The 20,478-nt window shown below is 35.6% G+C and overlaps 1 protein-coding gene and 1 non-coding gene across 3 annotated transcripts; both read left to right on the plus strand.

Moving 5' to 3' along the window:
- Positions 1-3,347: 3,347 nt before the first annotated feature.
- On the plus strand, positions 3,348-3,420 carry Trnar-acg. The gene has a single exon. It is a non-coding gene; the product is annotated as a tRNA-Arg (tRNA).
- Positions 3,421-7,797: 4,377 nt separating this feature from the next.
- Positions 7,798-20,443, plus strand: LOC123876743. Of its 2 annotated transcripts, none has more exons than XM_045923087.1 (3): positions 7,798-8,175; positions 15,640-15,835; positions 20,063-20,443. In XM_045923087.1, the coding sequence occupies exons 1-3, from the start codon at positions 7,992-7,994 to the stop codon at positions 20,205-20,207; spliced, it is 525 nt and encodes a 174-aa protein (XP_045779043.1). In that variant the 5' UTR covers positions 7,798-7,991; the 3' UTR covers positions 20,208-20,443. The 2 variants fall into 2 exon arrangements, with proteins under 2 accessions (XP_045779043.1, XP_045779045.1); XM_045923089.1 differs by lacking the exon at positions 7,798-8,175 and adding an exon at positions 9,712-10,176.
- The last annotated feature ends 35 nt before the right edge of the window (positions 20,444-20,478 follow it).

Consider the following 20,478-nt stretch of genomic DNA (forward strand, 5'->3'; position numbering starts at 1 on the left):
ACACACCTATAGAATCCTAGGGTTAGCAACTCAATGGTCTACAAGTGTAAATTAAAAATTTATAACACCCCCGACGATCCAAAGTATTTGAGTTTTCCAAAACATCATTTTCAAATAAATAATTATGTATTTAGGCAACGTCCATCTTGACAGCTTGACATTTGTCTATTGACATACTCGTAATATTATGAACCTAACGGTTATCTAACCTTCTTTTCTACAAGAAAACTAGAAAAGAGCTGATAATTCTTAAACGGCTGAACCAATTTTTTTAGATTATAGCTAAGAACACTCTCGATCAAGCCACCTTTCAAACAAAAAAAACTAAATTAAAATCGGTTCATTCGTGCCACGATACGCGCCACAGACAGATACACAGATACACAGGTACACAGACACACAGATACACAGATACACACGTCAAACTTATAACACCCCTCTTTTTGGGTCGGGGGTTAAAAAATGTTAGCAATAATGAGATCATTGATCCAGTCTACTTAGGTATAGCTTTACTTACAAGTCAGAACTTACTGGATCTAGTAACAGAGTAATGTGAACAGCTTTTTGAACAGGCATCTATAGGTGTATGGTGTAGGTACAATAAATGAGTTCTCATTCATTCAAACCTACCTAAAAAGTAAATAAGTCTTTATCGATTGCATTAGGTATAAAATGTAGCAATCATTGTGTTGTAAATTAAAACGATATACTTAAGGTTTGGAAAAATACAACGCGCAATGGCAACGCTCCCAACGTTCCTGGAAGTTGTAATAATCCAAGGAGGTTTTATAACCTCCTTGGCGTTCACACTTCAAAACGCTCGTGCACGCTGCGGTCATGTTTCGCAGTTCCTTGTGGATCCGTGCTCCAGAGTCCAGTAGGTCAGTTTTTGCAGGTAGGGTACCTACCAGTGGCGTGCAAGTCATAGAGGCATAAACACACTGATTACTCTGGGGTTGAGATAACTCAGTGCTCATTTCTGAATGGCCTGCCATTAAGTAGGTAGCTACCTACCTAACCAATACCTACCCTGGGTTCGAACTCTGTGCATGCCACTGGTACCTATAATATTCAGAAGCTGTACTTGGCATTATTTTAGGCTTAAAATTTTTCTCAAAAACCGATTAAGTATGTTATTATGCAATAGCGAAACTTTTGGATCGCTATTGAAATTATTATCTACTAGCTGATGCCCGCAGCTTCGCCCGCGTGGATTGGTCAGATCCCCTGCAGCATCAGGATTGAGGAGTTGGACTCCAAATTTTTTATGAAACAATGTCGCAAAGTTCCTCTATCGATTAAAAAAGAAATGACGCAAATCGGTTCAGAAATCTCGGAGATTTCGGTGTACATAGGTAGAAAAACACAACTCCCTTTTTGAAAGTCGGTTAAAAAAGTAGCCTATTTTACGCCCTGGTCAATCCTCTACTTGCCTGTGAAAGTCCCGTCAAAATCGGTTCAGCCGTTCCAAAGATTAGCCTTTTCAAACAGACAGACAGACAGACAGACAGACAGACAGACAGACAGACAGACAGACAGACAAAAATTTTAAAAACGTGTGATTCAGTTATGGTATCGTTCAAATAACCATATGAGCTTAATATGAGGTAGTTATTTCGAAATTACAGACAGACACTCCAATTTTATTTATTAGTATAGATTCCACATATTGCTTTCCTCGATCTGCAGGCGCTGTGCGACGCATAACCTGATAAAAAGTCTCAAAACCTTAAAGCTGGATACGTAAATAAGTCTTGGCAGAACACGACCGTGAAAAGCCAAGATACATCTAGCCCTGCTCGCAGATGCTGCCTACACCCGTCGAAGACATTGCCTTTCGCGCGTTGTATCTGACCAAGCCTTTACAGGTTACAGCCTTTTTGCTGCTTAAATAGGTATATGCACCATTACTGATTTAATTAAGCATTGCTTACAAAACCACCATTTGCAGTAATCTCACAGATATTGCGTGTGGCAACATGGAATGGTCCATTCGGTACAGATATTTGTTTCGTAAGACTGCCTTTATATCATCCGATACGATATCGACTCCGGACGGCGATATTATGCTCCGATAGCACGTGAAATATTTCTATCAATTCTCAGTGAAGCAGCAATGCAGAACCAACCAATGTCAGATGAGATCGGTGGCTATCATTCAGTGTTAGATACTGAGTTAGTGAATCATCTTGTGATACTAGTACATATATGAATAGTATATCTACTATGAATAAAATAGAACAAAGATACATAAAGAGCAAGAAATGCATCAACTTTGCGCCTATAGTAATTAAGTATGATGCCGGCTATGTCTCAAATACCACGCGCTACAATCTCTATGTACTTAGCTACTAAAGATACCACCAAAATGTCCCCTATGTACACAAACCACTAAGCCTTAGTGATCTCTGTCTACGTTCTAAATACCTAACAGCTAAGACCACGAATCTTTCAGAAACTCAAAATAAACGTCTGTGCTTACAATATCTAGTAACATTCGATACCATTTCAGTCAATGTGTATTCTATCATCTTATACTAATTTCAGATCGAATAGTGTGAAAAAGGTTTTGCGCGTTTATAATTTTGCATTTGTCTGTTCAAGTCACTAGGTGAGAAGTTTTTAACTGAGTGGCAGTGCAAAGAGATTTCTATTGTATTAAAAATGTCGTTGAAAGGTTTTCTTATTTGTATGATAGTGTGCGGTTGTATTAACTTGACCTTACAAGGTAGGTAATGTTTGTTTACGGTTTTTTGTACCAGCTTTTTTTCAATGTTTTGTTATTCCGTAATATGCAGTTGCATTATATAGTTACAAAGATAACATAAGTTTTCCTTTTTAGATATTAATTAATCTCATCCAAATTATCAAATAAGTAGGTACTTACATTATTATATTTATAAATATCTATCTGAAGCAATGACAAAACGATTAATAATAATATTTAAACGATTGTGGTGCGCAATTTATATGCAGCTTTATTTATATTTAGGACTGGGATTGCTATATTGACAAGTGTAAATTAAAAATTTATAACACCCCCGACAAGTGAAGGTTATACAGTAACTAGAAAAAAGCTGATAACTTTCAAACGGCTGAACTGATTTTCTTGGATGATAGCTAAGAACACTCTCGATCAAGCCACCTTTCAAACAGAAAAAACTAAATTAAAATCGGTTCATTCGTTTAGGAGCTACGATGCCACAAACAGATACACAGATACACACGTCAAACTTATAACACCCCTCTTTTTGGGTCGGCGGTTAAAAAAACCTAAAAATCCTATTTAAATTGAAAAAAACATTAGGTTGGAGATACTGATACAAAATTTGAACAGTCATATCATCGGCCCTGTGGCGCAACGGATAACGCGTCTGACTACGGATCAGAAGATTCCAGGTTCGAATCCTGGCAGGGTCGCGTAAACTACTTTTTACTTTTTTTTAATTTTCTTACTTATTTTTTAGCACTTTTAAATGATGCTGGAGCTTTATGATTTTATTTATTTATTTTTAAAGTACTTTTATTTTCATTAAAATACGAGAACTCATAATAAGTTAAGAATCTAATTGAGATAACGAAATAGGTACTTACTTATCAAGGTATGTATCATTATTTTTATGTATTTGTAAATAACTACAGTATAAAATCGAGGTTCATTTTCGAAATAGCAAGATTCCGTAATAGCATGCTTACGAAGGCTCTCCATAGCACTGATTTGCATAAAATACCTCCCAGTGGTAATACGAAATGCAGTGAGAGAATTTTACACCTTCCACAAAAATATTTTATTCCCTTGGTGTATTTAGAGCAAAATATTAACTGCTTTCTTTTAAAGAAAACTTAGATTAAATGTATATATTATATACACAAATTGATACTAAAATATAAAAAAAACCGGCCAAGTGCGAGCCAGACTCGCGCACTGAGGGTTTCATACTCGGATATTTTCCGATATTTTGCACGATAAATCAAAAATTATTATGCATAAAAATAAATAAAAATCTGTTTTAGATAGTATAACAGGTAAAAGTCCTTTTATTTATGATACCCCACTTGGTGTAGTTATCTTACTTAAAAATTGAAACACATTTTAATTATTTTTTTGTGATGTAACCACAAATTCGCGGTTTTCGGATTTTTAACTTTACGTGTGCTATAAGACCTACACCTACCTGTAAAATTTCATGATTCTAGGTGAACGGAAAGTACCCTATAGGTTTTCTTGACAGACACGACAGACAGACAGACGGACAGACAGCAAAGTGTTCCTATAAGGGTTCCGTTTTTCCTTTTGATGTACGGAACCCCAAAAATATTATAATAATTATTTATTTGAAATTAATCAACTTCATATCAGTTCTACTTACTAGCACAGCAGTAACAAGTGTAAATTAAAAATTTATAACACCCCCGACAACTGAAGGTCACAGTAACTAGAAAAGAGCTGATAACTATCAAACGGCTGAACCGATTTTCTTGGATTATAGCTAAGAACACTCTCGATCAAGTCACCTTTCAAACAAAAAAAACTAAATTAAATTCAGTTCATTAGTTTAGGAGCTACGATGCCACAGACAGATACACAGATACACACGTCAAACTTATAACATCCCTCTTTTTGGGCCGGGGGTTAAATAAGAGCGAACTTCAATCTGGCAGCACGCAGGTTCTATCCATCGATGATTCTATGAATCAGATGAAACTGGTAGTAGGTAGGTAGCACAGAACAATAATATTATTATTATTCCATTTTGTTTGGTTACGAATGAGTGCAAAAACGCCGTAAGAATGGATTTTGCAGTAGGTAATTCCTCCCAAACGAAAGCAGGTCGGGTCAGCTAGTTCTATAATATTAAATTAAGGGTTTGTTCAATCCTGAACAATGCTAGATTCAAAGTATTGTATTTATTATGGCATTTGAACCAGATCACTGAAATGGACGTAGGTATACTTACTTATAAACAAGTAGGTACGCTGGAAGAGATGTGCCTAAATGAGAGTTAATGATTATTGTGTTCGAACGCGATTCGATTGATGTGACAAATGGTCATCGTATTGGTACTGTTGAGAGTTGTCAACACTAACATTTATAGATCGTTCACACAGGCTGCGTAAGCGGAGACGTAGCACGTAACATTCCGTTGTAATGTATGGAACTGTATGAAACATGGCACACCGCTTGCGTAAAGCGTGGACGTATGCGTAATGTTAGGGGTAAACGCGCGTCACTACGCACGTGTCACGTGTACGGAATAGGTGAGAATCGGCCTTTTGTTTCGAGTACGCTAGTAAAGCGCTCACTGCTGCTAAAGGCACTCAGCGCCAAAATGGCGAAAATCAAGTTGCTTCAAAAACAGGTTGGCAATCGCAGGTCCAGCGTATTAGTAGAGGTCAGTGTACCAAATCCTTGACAGTCCACGTCTATTGCAAGATCTCATAGATTGGATCTATACAGAAGGGCGCAATTCCTTTGTCTTGTAGGAAATCAAAGACCTTTGTCTTCAGGTGACCCCAATTTGCGAAATTGCTTTTGGCAATTAAGTTTGCTTACCTACGTGTATAATGTACGAGCTTGCATGTCTCATGAAATGACAATTTATGTATGGCTTAGGTACTTAGACACAGAATAGTTATAAACCAATAGAAATGGCAACTGGCGAAGCCTTTAATAAAAACTTTTATCATCTCTCTATTAACCTTTGTTTTTAACCACTGCTGTAGTTATCCGTGTTTTAAATCTTAATTAAAAAATCGGTCAAGTGGGAGTCGGAGTCACACACGAAGGATTCCGTTCCATCGTACAAGAAGTACCTAACACATTTAGAATACACATTACATAGATTTTGTTGTAGCGGCAGTAGAATTAATACCTACATACCTATTCTGTGAAAATTTCAACTCTCTACCTATTGTGGTTTACGAGATACAGCATGCTGAATGACAGACGAACGGACGGACGGCGGAGGCTTCATAACGGAATCCTAAAAAAGTTTTCTATTATTGCCTGTAAGAACTTACAAAACCAAAATAGGTACTTTGATAGATACGCACAACACAGAATAGTGAAGTATTTCCACAAAGTATTCCGCACTTATTTCATACGAGAGCGGTTCTTGATGACGTTTCCCCAGAGAATCGATAGCGCGAAGTGCAGTCACTTTCAATCTATAGGGTGCATGTATTTCACAAATTGACATACATTTTCCGCTGTATTGATTCATTACTCAGATTTCATTGACCTTAATATTCAAAAAGCTTACGTTACTGTTTCATATTTGGATACCTACCCACCAATGTTTCTTCTTTCTTTCTTTATTCTCTCTGGGCTGGTTTCCGCACTTAAATGTTTCCGTCTGTTGTGCGTGCGTTGCCCCTCCCCGCCGAAGTCTTCACACCAGCCATCCAAGCTCGCTTCAGAAGCCGAGTAGACCGGCCAGGTTGCCGAGAGCTTCATAAAGTGGGGGAAGAAGGTTGGGGATCCCAAAACCTACCATTCATATTATACTTACTAATATATTCGACAGACGGACAGACAGAGAGCGAAGGGGTCTTAAAAGGGCTCCTTATTTCCGCTTGAGGTACGTAAGAAGGATAGTAGCTGGTCCTTAGCTTCAAACTTATTACGTAGAGGCTATAAGATTCATCGTTGGATCAGCTTGGGAAATGGACTAAAAAATTTAAGGTCAATAACATTTTCGAGGGGATACAATACTGGGACTTTTTTGTATTTTTTTCAAGTTATAGGTAGAGGGCTTTTTATAACATTCAATTTATAAAGTTTTTTGTAAGTTAATCGTTTTCGTGACTATTGTAAAGCCATTTGAAATAGGCTACTTTTAACAGTTCTCAAGAATATAATATTGCCAGTTTAATATAATATTTCCTACTTCGTGGTATTTATCCATACTAATGTTTAAAAGCGAAATGTGTCTATCTGTCTGTATGCCCGTTAGCTGTTCACGGCTTGTTTGCTGAGACAATTTTGTTGGAATTTGGTAGGTACAGAGAGTATCACGGGAACGGCCGTCTACTTTTGTCCCGGAAATTCAAAGGATCCCCGTGAGATTTATAAAAAACCTAAATTCACTTGGATGAAGTCACAGGCCCATCATATTCTGTTCGGCACAGAGACTACTTGCGAGAGCCCTGTTAAGAGGAAGATAAGTAGATAGTATACTGTTACTCACACCATTTATGTTTTCACTTTTATATATATAAAGAACTGTTTTACATTTCACTTTTTGTTAGATTAGTTAAAGTCGCGCAACCCAGCCCTTTTCATAATATAAACTTAGTTAGGTTCTCAATTAAAATATTCTAGACATTCGTATGAAGAATACTTCATATCTGTATGTTATATCTTAATATCTGTATGTTAATTATTTTTTGCCGGATTCTTGTAAAAATATCTAGTGTTTTTACACGGCTTTAAAGATATGTATATCTTTGAGCTCATGTAATTTTGAAACTGGTTATTTTAATAGAAATCTGGCACACACACACGTTTAAGGAATTTTTCTATAAAACTATAGTCAGTTAATATTCAAATGAGAGCCAAATTACGTTTGTTTGGAACGCGCCACGAATAAACTCTTAGCTTAACGATTGATTCAGGTTTCAAATTCAAGGAATGTACTAGAGTTATTACTTAACAGTTGACACAACTCGTCCTGATGACCAAAACGGGTAGCATTATCGATACGGTGATTTAGTAATTGCATAGCTAAATGATTACAACACCCTAACCTAACTAGACTGAGTTAGACACGGTCAGTTTTAATAGGATATCCAGCTAAGGTCGTCGTGTATTAGGAACGGATTAGATACGCAGTTACAACCCTCGATTTAACGCTGCGTTATTTTTTAAATTATTTTTTCAAACGTTCTGAAGAAGTGAACGAAAATTTCGTAAGTGTGAAATATTTGGTTGTGTTTCAAAAGCGTTCTGGCGAAGTGAATGAAAATATTGTGCAAATTGAAGAGTAAAAATGAAACTGATAAAAATCTGTTACGTCTGGATTGTTCTATCGTTCGTTGTACTGCAAAGTGTGATTGTAGGAAGTGAGCAAAGCTCGTTTGAGCTTCCGGTGCAATTGTTCGGTTTCCCTTTCATCATAATGGCGGTTAGGATCACCAACTTCATTAAGAAACTTTCTTACGCTTTGAATCCAGGTAATAATTTGTTATTATGTATACCTGTATTAACTCTCTTTTAATATCTATTATAAAATTATAATAATTGTTTGTTAGTTTTTTTATTTACTTGTAGACATTCGCATTTCGCAATCAGAAAAAAAAACATTCGCAGTTTACTCCTCAAAAGCATCATTTAAAAAGAATACACCTATATCTAGTGTATTAGATCTTAGGATTCAGTTTTAATACTAATTTTGGGATAAAAACATGAATTTCGTAAGTTCAAATACATAAATTTTTGTACACAATAACGCAATTTATTTAAATTAATCATGATATCTAAATGTTGTTGTACTAATATGGCAATATAATATTACGGTCTACCGACCTTGAGTCATATAGACATAAATATTTGGAAAGGCGCATATAAAATTGTGACCGCTGCTGTTCCTTGTGGTCAAAAGGTAGGTATAATTTTTTTTTTCAACTTTGATCTCACAAAAAATAGGTGATCTTAGTAGATCTTAGACAGTCAAGAGATGATCAAACCGTGACCTTGGATTATCGAGGTCGATACTGAAAATTAAAATGTAGATAAGTATATCCATCCAAATATTCTACTATCTGTCTCATTCAAGGTCATGAGTACATTTGAATCCATGGCCTGTTTTACCACCTTAGGAGTTGAATTTTCAAAAAACCTTTCTTAGTGGATGTCTACGTCGCTCGTAATAACTATCTGCATGCCCCGTCTAGTAATTTAACCTATTCGTTGATAGATCAGTCAATCAGTCTGTCAGTCACCTTTTCCTTTTATATATTTAGATTGGCGGAACTTTTCTTCTTTAGGGTTCTCCTAATAATAAATTGTTCTCTATACCTACGCTACTACCAATCAACCCCTGAACCTGTTATTTGCATCGCGAGTAATCGTATGTTATCTTCAAATCCTCTAGGTAAATCTAAAGTATTTAATATTTAAAAGGATAGAATAAGATATATTTTCTGGTCTAACACATAATGTAAAACACAGTAAACATTAAAAAAAAAAAAAATGCCTTAAAATCTAATTTAACTTAAACAGTGTGTATACTATTGTCGCGGCAACGAAAAAGCTCGAACATTTTGACACAAGTGTAAATTAAAAATTTAAAACACCCCCGACAAGTGAAGGTTACAGTAACTAGAAAAGAGCTGATAACTTTCAAACGGCTGAACCAATTTTCTTGGATTATAGCTAAGAACACTCTCGATCAAGCCACCTTTCAAACAAAAACAAAATTAAAATCGGTTCATTAGTTTAGGAGCTACGATGCTACAGACATACACACGTCAAACGTATAACTCTTTTTGGGTCTAAAAAAGTTCAAAAACTCAGCTTACTGTCTAAAGTTCAAAGGCCTAAAGCTTACACTTAATTAGTTATTCGCTATTATCCTTTTGGTGGAAGTATGCAGTTAATCTGATCTCAATAACCTACTTCCAAGTGACCGCATGACATAACATTCGCATTGACTAACAAAGTGAAGCGGGGACGGACAATCTTTCCGAGCAGTCCAAACACAACCTTACTCTCACCAGCACATAATAAACGTGCAAATCTCAGAATTTTGCATCAAAAATATCCATATTAGTATTCACATAGTCATCTAAAAAAGTGTTCATGAATATTCATAGTTTGCGAAATTTTTCACTATAAATATCTGTTAAAGTGCTTAGTGGTATGAATTTACCATAGAGTTCGGTTTACCATAGAGTTGCATGATGTTTGCGTTTCTTTATTTTTAATATTAGTTAGTTAGTTTATATTTGTTACTTCCGAATTAGTTAGAGAATATCTGCTGATAACAAACGTTACAATGAAGTGCCATATTGTTGTTGTTTCATTGTTTTTAATTGTTTCCGTTGATTTTGGTATCGTGAGCGGCCAAGATGCACCTTTTGAGTTACCAGTGCAATTAGTCGGTTTTCCTTTTATCGTGGGAAGTGTCAAGTTTACTAACTTTTTGAAAAAGTTGTCGTATTCCCTGAGTCCTGGTGAGTTAAAAAAATACTTACCTGTTTTTCGTATTCGTTCAGAATTTAATTTCAGAAACGAAATGATATAATTTATTTATTCCAATGTATATTATCACAATGTTTGCTAACTCTAGCTTATTTTTTTATTAACAGTACACAAATTTTAAACCTCTATTTTGCGCCTTTAGGGGTTGAATTTTCAAAAATTCTTTCTTTACGGATCTCTACGTCATAATACCTGTCCGCATGCCAGATTTCAGCCCAATCCATCCAGTAGTTTGTTGTATCCATCCTGTGCGTTGACAGGTCAGCCAGTCAGCCTTTTCCTTTGAAATATTAGTATTTAGATTAATTCAAAATATGATTAGCGTTTTTTTAGGCTTTGACTAAGTAAAAATTTCGAAAATTCGAGCCTTATTGCTTGTTTACATTATAAAGGGAACATTTCAGGAAAAATTTCAATTTTCTGGGTGCCAGGGCTTGGGCTGGCCGTGGGCTGAAATCAGTGAATGAGTCAGGACTTTTTTTGTATATTTAGAACCTGAACGAATTTATATACATATCTACAATGCCTACCTAAGTATGCGACAGGTCGAGATGGTAATCGGGATGGGGAGTACTATGTCGCGTATTATACTTATCATTCTGAAGTAGATGCACATTAAACCTAGATTTATTACAATATACTTACATAAAACCTGGAATACGAATGTTGAATGCAACAATACCGTGGATTATAACTGCCCCCTATATTATTATCAACCCCGAAAGGTGGAAATCCACTTTTATATAACCACGTAAGCTTTGTTAAAATGAAGCATAATTCAAGTAGGTAATTAAGAGGGGTCTCTCCGTCACTCGCTCCATACAAACGTAGTTCCAATTTCATTTGAATATTAAGCAACCAAAGTCCATGAAATTTTGCAGACATATTCTAGAAACTAATATCTATACCTGTGGTTTTCCAGATTTCTGTTAAAATATTCGGTTTCAAAGTTGCGCGGTCTTAAAAATTCACATACAAATCTTTGAGCCCCTGTAATTTTAAAACTACATATTTTTAGAAAATCTAAAATACCACAGGCACAGATATTAGTTTCTAGAATATGTATGTAAAATTTCATGGACTTTGGTTGCTTAATATTCAAATGAAATTGGAACTACGATTGTATGGAGTAAGTGACGGAGAGAGCCCCGTTAATGTAATTATAAAACGGCCATCGTACAATCGCTCGTAAAACAAAACATTTGGTAAGCTTTTACAGCCGTTTCGCAAATAAAAAGCTATAAAGTACGTGAAAATGTGCACTGATGTGTTTCACACATTTGCCGTGACAGCTTGAATTCATAAATGCCCGCTGCCTGGTGACATATTCTCTTATCACATGCATTGGAATTTATATTGCTCTGGCTCTATTGATATGATAATTTTTAATATTTGTTGCATTTTTATTGCATTGCAATTCTTTATTATTTATAGAACTTCACATTGATTTTATTATATGGTAGCAATAAATTATTTTTATAGTCAATCGATATTTTATTGTAGGGAATCCAAAATTGCCAGAATCATCTGGTAATAATCAACTTATCTAATATCTGAAAATAATTAACTATACTAAGTACTAAGTATTAAAAGAGCCTTTTTAAATTATTTTTTTACTGTCTAGTGTTTAATTTAAAGACTTGTGGCTCTTGTGTAATTATTTACTTATTAATAGAAACAAAAATAAAATTATCTTTGCTCTGGCTCTATTAATATGATAATTTTTTTATTTATTTTCTCATACTTATTCATTGCAATTCTTTATTTATTTACTGGCTAGTGCTCAAGTCAATTCAAATTCAAATTCAAATTATTTTTATTCAATTAAACTTTTACAAGTGCTTTTGAATCGTCAAAATAATCTACCACTGGTTCGGAATGCTGTTCCTACCGAGAAGAACCAGCAAGAAACTCGGCGGTTGCTCTTTTCAAATGTACAATTTACAATAATATGCCATACTGTATACAAGTAATTGCAGCGCCGTATATTGCTGAAGCGAATCAAATCCAAGCTTTTTTGTCATTTACATAATCTTCGATTGTATAATAAGCTTTTTCCAGGAGCATACTTTTAATAGATTTTTTAAACTTGTGTAAAGGCAAGTCTAAAATTGATTGTGGAATTTTATTATAAAATATTACACTCATTCCCACAAACGATTTTTCCACTTTCCTGAGGCGGAGCGTAGGATATGCGAGCCTATTAGGTACGGTTTCTAGTTTGCCGGTCGTGGAAATCACCGATTTTTTTGTAACTATGAATGTTTTGTCGTACAAAAATTATATTAGCGTAAATATATTGAGAAGCTACTGTAAGAATACCTATTTCCTTAAATTTCTCTCGTAGGGAATCGCGCGGTTTTAAATTATAGATTGCGCGTATTGCCCTTTTTTGTAATTCGAAATTTTTTCCAATATCTGCCGCTTTACCCCATAGTAAGATTGCGTAAGACATAATACTGTGAAAATAGGCAAAATATACAATTTTTGCAGTTTCCAATAAATTAATAGATACAATAATAATAATCATTTATTGATTTAATTACCCTCCTTTTAATTGATATAATGCTGAGATAGTGTCATATATATTAATTTATTATTAATATTAATCTAGGCTCGTCTAAATTAATATAATATTAGCCTCATGAAAGACAATTAGTTTTAGTTATCGCTAATTTAATTAGTTCGGCCAGTATCTCTGGTTTGGCTAATCGATACCTAATTATGGACGTTGCCAAACCCAAAGTTTTTAGTTAATAATATCTTATTAACTAAAAACTTTAGTTAATAAGATCTTTAGATTTTTAGTTAATAAGATCTTATTAACTAAAGAGATTTAGATTTTTAGTAAATAAGATCTTATTAACTAAAAACTTTAGGTTTGGCTTTTCGGACTAGTTCCATAGGTAGGGAGGCTGCATCTTTTATTACTTAGTATTCCATATTTTATATTTTCGACGAATACTAAAATCAACACTGTATGCTCTTGTTTGTGATAGCCAAATTCCCTCCGTAGGCATCCGTAGGTATGTTACGTAACAATTGCAAAATCAGCGTTTTAGCTCAGATTAGAAATTCTAGTACCTACTACCTACTCATTTAATTGAATTGTATAATAACTTTATATTAATAGTTTAATTTAAGTAATTGTAAGTAGGTCAGTATGAATATAAACCTAGATTAAACATTGTACGGCACGCCACGGTATCTATACATATAATAAAATTGTAGAAAAGTTGTGTCTGTACAATGGAAATATATAAAAAAAAAAGTAGCAGGGGTTGTTATTATATCGATGCCGAACCCGAAATTGTAATAATTTTTTTTGTCTGTTTGTCTGTTTGTCTGTGTGTTTGTGCACGCTAATATCAGAAACGGCTTATTCGATTTAGATACGGTTTTCACTAATATATTGTAGTAAGCTTCACTTAACATTTAGTGTTTATTTCATGTCAATCGGTTCATAAATAAAAAAGTTATGTCAATTTAAAGAATCACGCTGCCCGAAAAGTCACTATTCCACGCGAACGAAGTCGCGGGCACAGCTAGTATAAAATAAAATAAATCTAATGAATCCACGCAACATACGGGCACACAGTTTTACATAATACAAAATTACCTAATAATAATTAAACATCGTAATGTTATATTAATTTCGTTTCGCTAAATATACTATCCTGATTAATGACTTAAGTATGTATAATTGTATGTTTGTCTGTCACATGAATATGCATGTTGGAAACAAGTTTCGCCGCTCTATTTATTAGAACACGAGAACGATTATATCGCTCTTGAATTTATTTGTTGCACTAGGAAAGTTAATCATGCAAGAAAGCATTCTTCCAATTGTTACAACATACTTTTTATCATATTGCTTGACCTAGTCTTCTGATTCTAGAATATTTAGCTATTTTTTGAAAAAATTAATGTACTTCTTATACATGCTACTAACAATACACAAAAATAAAAAGCAATAGGTACATAAAAATTTTGAAATAGAAATAATTGTCGCTCGACTGAAGCTTATGGAATAAATAATTTAAATGAATTTTTTGAATTTTGAATAATAATATGTAGGTAGGTAATATGCTCTAGAAGCTTCTCTGGGATGTTTTCCCTAAGAAAAGAAAAAATCATCAAAATATACTGATTTTACACAAAATAAATAGCTGTATGTAATAATTACCAAAGAAACATTCCCGACTTTTCTTTGACTTCCCGATTTTCCAACTCAAATAAGAAAAAAACAGGAAAAGGAACAATATAAATTGTTCTTGATTGTTCTCAAAGTTTGGAAAACTATTTGAAAAAGTGTTCGAATGGTAGAATTTCGCGGATTTCGACTGAATGAAAAAATTCTGCGGATTGCTACTGTAGGAGATTTATAGAGGAAACGATACTGAAAACAGAATAGTAGGTATATTCCACGTATCAAAAACTTTTTATACAAGTGTAAATTAAAAATTTATAACACCCCCGACAAGTGAAGGTTACAGTAACTAGAAAAGAGCTGATAACTTTCAAACGTCTGAACCGATTTCCTTGGATGATAGCTAAGAACACTCTCGATCAAGCCACCTTTCAAACAAAAAAAACTAAATTAAAATCGGTTCATTAGTTTAGGCGCTACGATACCACAGACAGATACACAGATACACACGTCAAACTTATAACACCCCTCTTTTTGGGTCGAGGGTTAAAAAGGCACGTTATAGATACAGAATAACGGCAGGTGTCGAAGGATAAAAAATATTTTCAAAACTGGTTAAACTTTTAGAATTTTGGCGCTTGCAGCTTGCACCTTGATGGCTGTTTTTCAATGATTTTCAATGATTCAATGATTTTTTTCCGGATAAATAGCTACATTATCGCCGAGCGCTATAGACTATAAATTATATAACGCGGATGAAGTCACGGAAAAATGATAGTTATCTATCCATAAATTTCATACTGTTAACTAAATAAAAAAATTACCTACATGTAAAAAGTAGTGTGGTGAAAAAGTGACACCTATATCCAGCTTACTGATTCGCTAACTCAATGTCTCACTGAACGATAACCACTAATCTCTTCTCTCTTGCCTCTTGGCAATAATTTTTAAGCCATTAAATGATTTCTACGTAAAATTAGTTTTTATTATCACGGTGAAGCAACTACGTAGAACTAACCTATGTCAAATGAGCTCGGTGGTTATCTCGGTGGTGATTTATGATTTAAGGCCGATTCACATCAATTGCGTACACGTGACACGTGCGCAATGACGCGCGTAAACCCCTAACACACCAGGTTACGCATACGTTCACGCTTTACCCGAGCGGTGTACCATGTTTCATACAGTTCCATACATTACAACGCAATGGTACGCAACGCTAGCCTGTGTGAACGAGTTATTATGATTTACATCGCTAACAGTAAACCTCTGTTTCTATTTCCAGCGACATATCGCTCCAGAAGTCGTCGAGAGTTGTCATTCACGAGTGACTCCGAGCCGTTTGATTCGCAAGAAGTAGAGAAGTACATCATTGGAGAATTTGGAGCGCGAGCCTGCGTGTTCGAACGAGTTTGCGCGCATTATGCCACTCGAGCACGAACACAGCCTAGACCTCAGATGGACTGGTCTGATGTTTTCAGGTACGAATACAGAGTACAAAAGTAGAATGCTAGTAAAAACGAAGACAGGTGATAGTACTGATGATTACTGAGAAGAAACCACAAAAAAAACGCGAATTTGCATTTTATTACAAATAAAACTGACACTAGAATACAACGAGAGAACGTTGCGTAGATAAGCGCCACGGGGCAATGCCGCTACGCTCGTAGGTGTAGGTCGGGCATTAACGCCTTGTTTTGCACGCTATACATTGCGGGTTTGAAAAATACTAAATCACAAATACTACAAGTATAAGGCAAATGGTTATTGGTATGGGATTGTATTTAGGTATATAATAATAGCGCTAAGTTTTTGCTAGCGTTTTAGTTATAACCTATGTTTTTTAGCCCAAAATGTAGAGAAAACCTTGCTTGCATCAGTTTATTTGCCTGCACGCAAATCACTACCCATATCACTACCCATATTATCATCACTACTCACTATCCGTATTATAAATGCGAAAGTGTTTTTATTTGTTGGTTTGTCCTTCAGTCACTTTGGAATAGAGATCCAGATCGAAGTGATTCTTTACAAAGGGTATAGTTACCTTGAGAATGAGATAGGTTACTTTTTATCCCGGAAAATAAAAGAGTATTATTATAATTCAAGCATTCTTAAAATTTTGTTTAGTAGCTTTTGTGGATACCTGCATGCATTATAATCTCTTAGCTTTAATTCCCCCCTTCAGGGTTTAGGGTAGACACTACTCTTCTCCGAGCCGACCTATCGATGCTTCAACTCATCTGAAGTGAGGTCGGTATTTTTTGCGAGACCGAGAATAGACACCTGCTTAGATCGGATTAGAATTCACAAGGCCGAAGAAAGCGGGTCGATTGTCGGGCACTCGACGAAGTGTTTGCCCGATCCAGTTTCATTTTTGGTGCTGGATATGAAAGATATCGAAGTCTACGGATTGTTCAGATCTATATTAAACATCATCGTAATAGCAGTCTATTACTTCTACAAAAAACTGGTCATAGTTGGTCAAGGACATTAGATTATGAATAGAGCCAGTAAGGTCAAAGATCAGGAGACATGTAAAGCCTTTAAAGGTAAACTTACCTATTTCCTAAACAGAAACAATGGGTAAAGAAGTAGGTAGTTCGTTAACCTATCAGCCACCTTAGAACTCGTAACAATATGCAGCCTTGACCCAGCTGGCCATCCGAAACGATGGGTTTCTCTTACAAACCAATTCAAATGTATAATTTCAAGGACGCAATTTTGCCTTCTGCTCACGCAATAGCTACGCTAGTGCAAACAATTTGTTAAGCTGGTTCTACACATTGATGTGACGTAACTGTTTATGCGGGTTATAAATAAACTTAATCATGAGGGCTAAGACGGAAAGCGTGATTATCACATTGCGATAATGACAATTCGTATAATTGGCTGAATTTATGGTAATCTTGCTGCAACTGAGCATTTAATTAGCTAATGTTGAGTATGCAAATCGAACGCGATTGTAATTTTATCATTTGCTGCCAGGTTGGCTAAATTAATAAAGAACCTTTGCACAACATGATTTTCGTGTAATGTTACATAATAACTCACAGCTTATCTGTAATTGTAATGCAGTTTCACCTTTGTGAAAAACCTACAAGGTTCACGTTTAACTGTGACCTCATCATGCATAGCAATCACCGTTAAATAGCTCAAGCCTTATCCGAGTTAGGTATATTCTAATATTAATCTTGTATTTTTACTTATCTACATTTTTTCTAGTTTACAATATTATGGAAATCGCAAACAAATATGTCAAAATGCATTTTCGAAGGCATGTTATCAGAAATCTAAATCTCTTGGCAACTGAAACCATGACGATGGTAACAAATAGTAGTTCGAGCCTTTTACCTGAAAAGAACTGCGAGATCATTTGCCAGAAGAATTCTCAAGGGACTTTTGCGACTTCTAGCAATACCTACCTACATACATACCTACGTACTTAAAGAATAAAATAGCTAAGAATAAGGAAGGGACAGGCCCATGTCTGTCGCAGAACCCGTGGCCGTTAGGGCAGATGCGTTCTGGAGTGAAGACTGCGTACCAGTGTGGGACGACCTCCAGTCCGCTGGACTGACGACCTTAAAAAGATGGCGGAGAGTGGGTGGCCAAAGGTATAAGCCTTAAAGGACATAAGTCCAGCATCCGGCGCGTACATAATAGATGGACGGATGAAATTGCTCTAATCTCCTCCAACTAAATGTTAAACATGTGCCGAAATGACAATAATCAAAAAAATGGGACCAGGACCAATGACCGTCGGGATTTCAGCTCACCCTTGCGTCAGTCAAGCCGTCATAATTACGTAGATTGCAATACGTGTTGTGACTCACGATACTAGACGCAAGTCTGCGCTAGGCTTTACATGGCCAGGCAAGTAGGACAGTGATGTAACGACTACGCAACCGGTCTGTGAAGTGTCGTATGGTGGTCGGTCGCGGCACGTAGACGTGTTAATAATACGTAGGCGTGTAGTGTTAGTCAATTGACCTGTTAAACGTAGGTTCAGAATTCTACGTTGGTCCAGATTTGTATCGCTTATATTGGTTAAGAAGCTAGACATGATATTATTAGGAGTATCATCATCTCAACCCGTTTCTGAGTATACTTACTTAAGTCTTTTCTCAGAATGAGAAGGATTTGTATGGAACGGGAAGTCATTTTCAAGTTACATAGTTTTCATACGTCACTTACGCCAAGAGGCCGCCATTTTGTATCAAACCAGTACCTACTAAGTAGCTAATACTGTGAATGGGCAATAAATATGCCTAAAGATTTATTTTTTTACTTATGAAGATACTTTTGCGATTTTCAAAAAATGGGACCGCACATAAAGGTTACACTACCTAATATTTAATTTTAAGTGTTTAACAAAATCCAAAAAGAGGAATTTTCAATTATTGATCCTTTAGATGTGAGTATACGAGTACCGGATCCAATTTAGAAAATCTGGAATAGAAAGGGATTGATCAAATCTTCGTGCTATCTTCTCGTGGATTGTGTTGAAATGAGTTTATAATTTATCATCATTTTGAAGTGATGCAAAACATAATTTGCGGAACTTTACATTGATGAAAATCTCTATGACTACAACCGCAAAGATAATAACGTTTAACATTCAAAAATAGACTTTGTTGTTACTGTATTGAAAATCAATTTCCATATTGGAACAATATAATAAAATTGTTATGCAAATTAACTGTTGTTCACACCAAATACAGTTTTAATAGGCATTTAATAAAGTTCATTTTTGATTGATATTTTTAATGATCAGTGAAAGTTTAGCGTGGTCTTGCATAATACCTGCTCACCTCGGACGTAAAACCTAGAATAACTATAAATAATTCACATACCCACTTACTATAAAAAAGTTAATTGACATGGCAACTTGTTAGTTAAACCAACAAACAACAATTAAAGTTTAATTTATAAACAGTTAAAAATTCACTCAAATATCGCTCCGTTTTCTATGAAGCCGGCAAAATTAGTATTGATTAGAAAGAGTAGAAAAGTAGTAGAAATTAGATTGACACCGGATCTGAAGTTCTAAGCGAAAACGATTTGCAATCCGGACAAAATGTTGTTCGGAATTACAAGTCTAGTGCATAGTAAGACCAATCTTCTGCGATCAGACCTGCTAGCAGGTAATGACGCAGCCTAAGATGGAGCGCACTTGCCTAGAAGTTGCCTATTCACTCTTGACTCGAAGATACCCATATTTAAAAGTGGAAAGGAAAACTGATGCCGACAGGGCGTTCCATATCCTAGCGGTTCGGATTAGAAACGAGGAAGCAATGGTTGCAACCCGAAAACAATTATGTTCGGAATGATTATTCAAGTACTCTATTCTACTATTCTAGTATTAGATAGTAGAAATCTCTCTTTTTAGTTTATTGCAAGATAGGCTTGTGTTTGATTATAACTATGATGGAGGTTGGAGCGCGCTTGCTAAAGATGCCTATTCACTCTTGCCTTGAAAGTATTTCAATTCAATTCAATTCAATTCAATAATCTTTATTGCGAATTTGGTTGAAGTCGTTAGCTTACAATAGTAAGTAACGTAAGTGGAGTTGCATAAGAGCCCTAGAATTTAAGGAACAACATGTATTTAATCTAAATGTGTAACTCTGTGGGCGGTATATAAATAAATAAAAAAAAAAAAAAAAAATATCAAAGAATATTTATTATTTTCTTCTTTTTTTCAGACAGTACAAACGCTCACCTGATCAAGCCAAGGAGCTATACCTGCTCAGCGTTTTCCTCGGAGACATCGTCGGGTCACCCCAGCTCTGTCACCAGCTGGGCAAGAGAAGAGGATGCGATGACAACCTTCTAGGAAATACTAACTAACTTTTAGAAATTAGTTCGAAGAACCGCGAGACGGTGGGGTCCCAATGTGCTGGGATGGCGACCTCGCACCAGGAAGCGCAGCGTTGGCAGATCCTCCATTAATGGGACCAACGCCATCAAACGAGTCGCAGGGCGCTGCTGAATTCGTAACTGTGCGTCCACATACTCCTCTACTCGCGCAATTAATAGCGACACGCCGCACTAGGTTGTTTGCCTTTGCAACGCGATGGACGTCGAAACTGTGACAGCGTGCGCGCTATTGCATACTTAC

The sequence above is a fragment of the Maniola jurtina genome, chromosome 22 (assembly GCF_905333055.1).
Source record: "Maniola jurtina chromosome 22, ilManJurt1.1, whole genome shotgun sequence".
Taxonomy (NCBI): Eukaryota; Metazoa; Arthropoda; class Insecta; order Lepidoptera; family Nymphalidae; genus Maniola; species Maniola jurtina.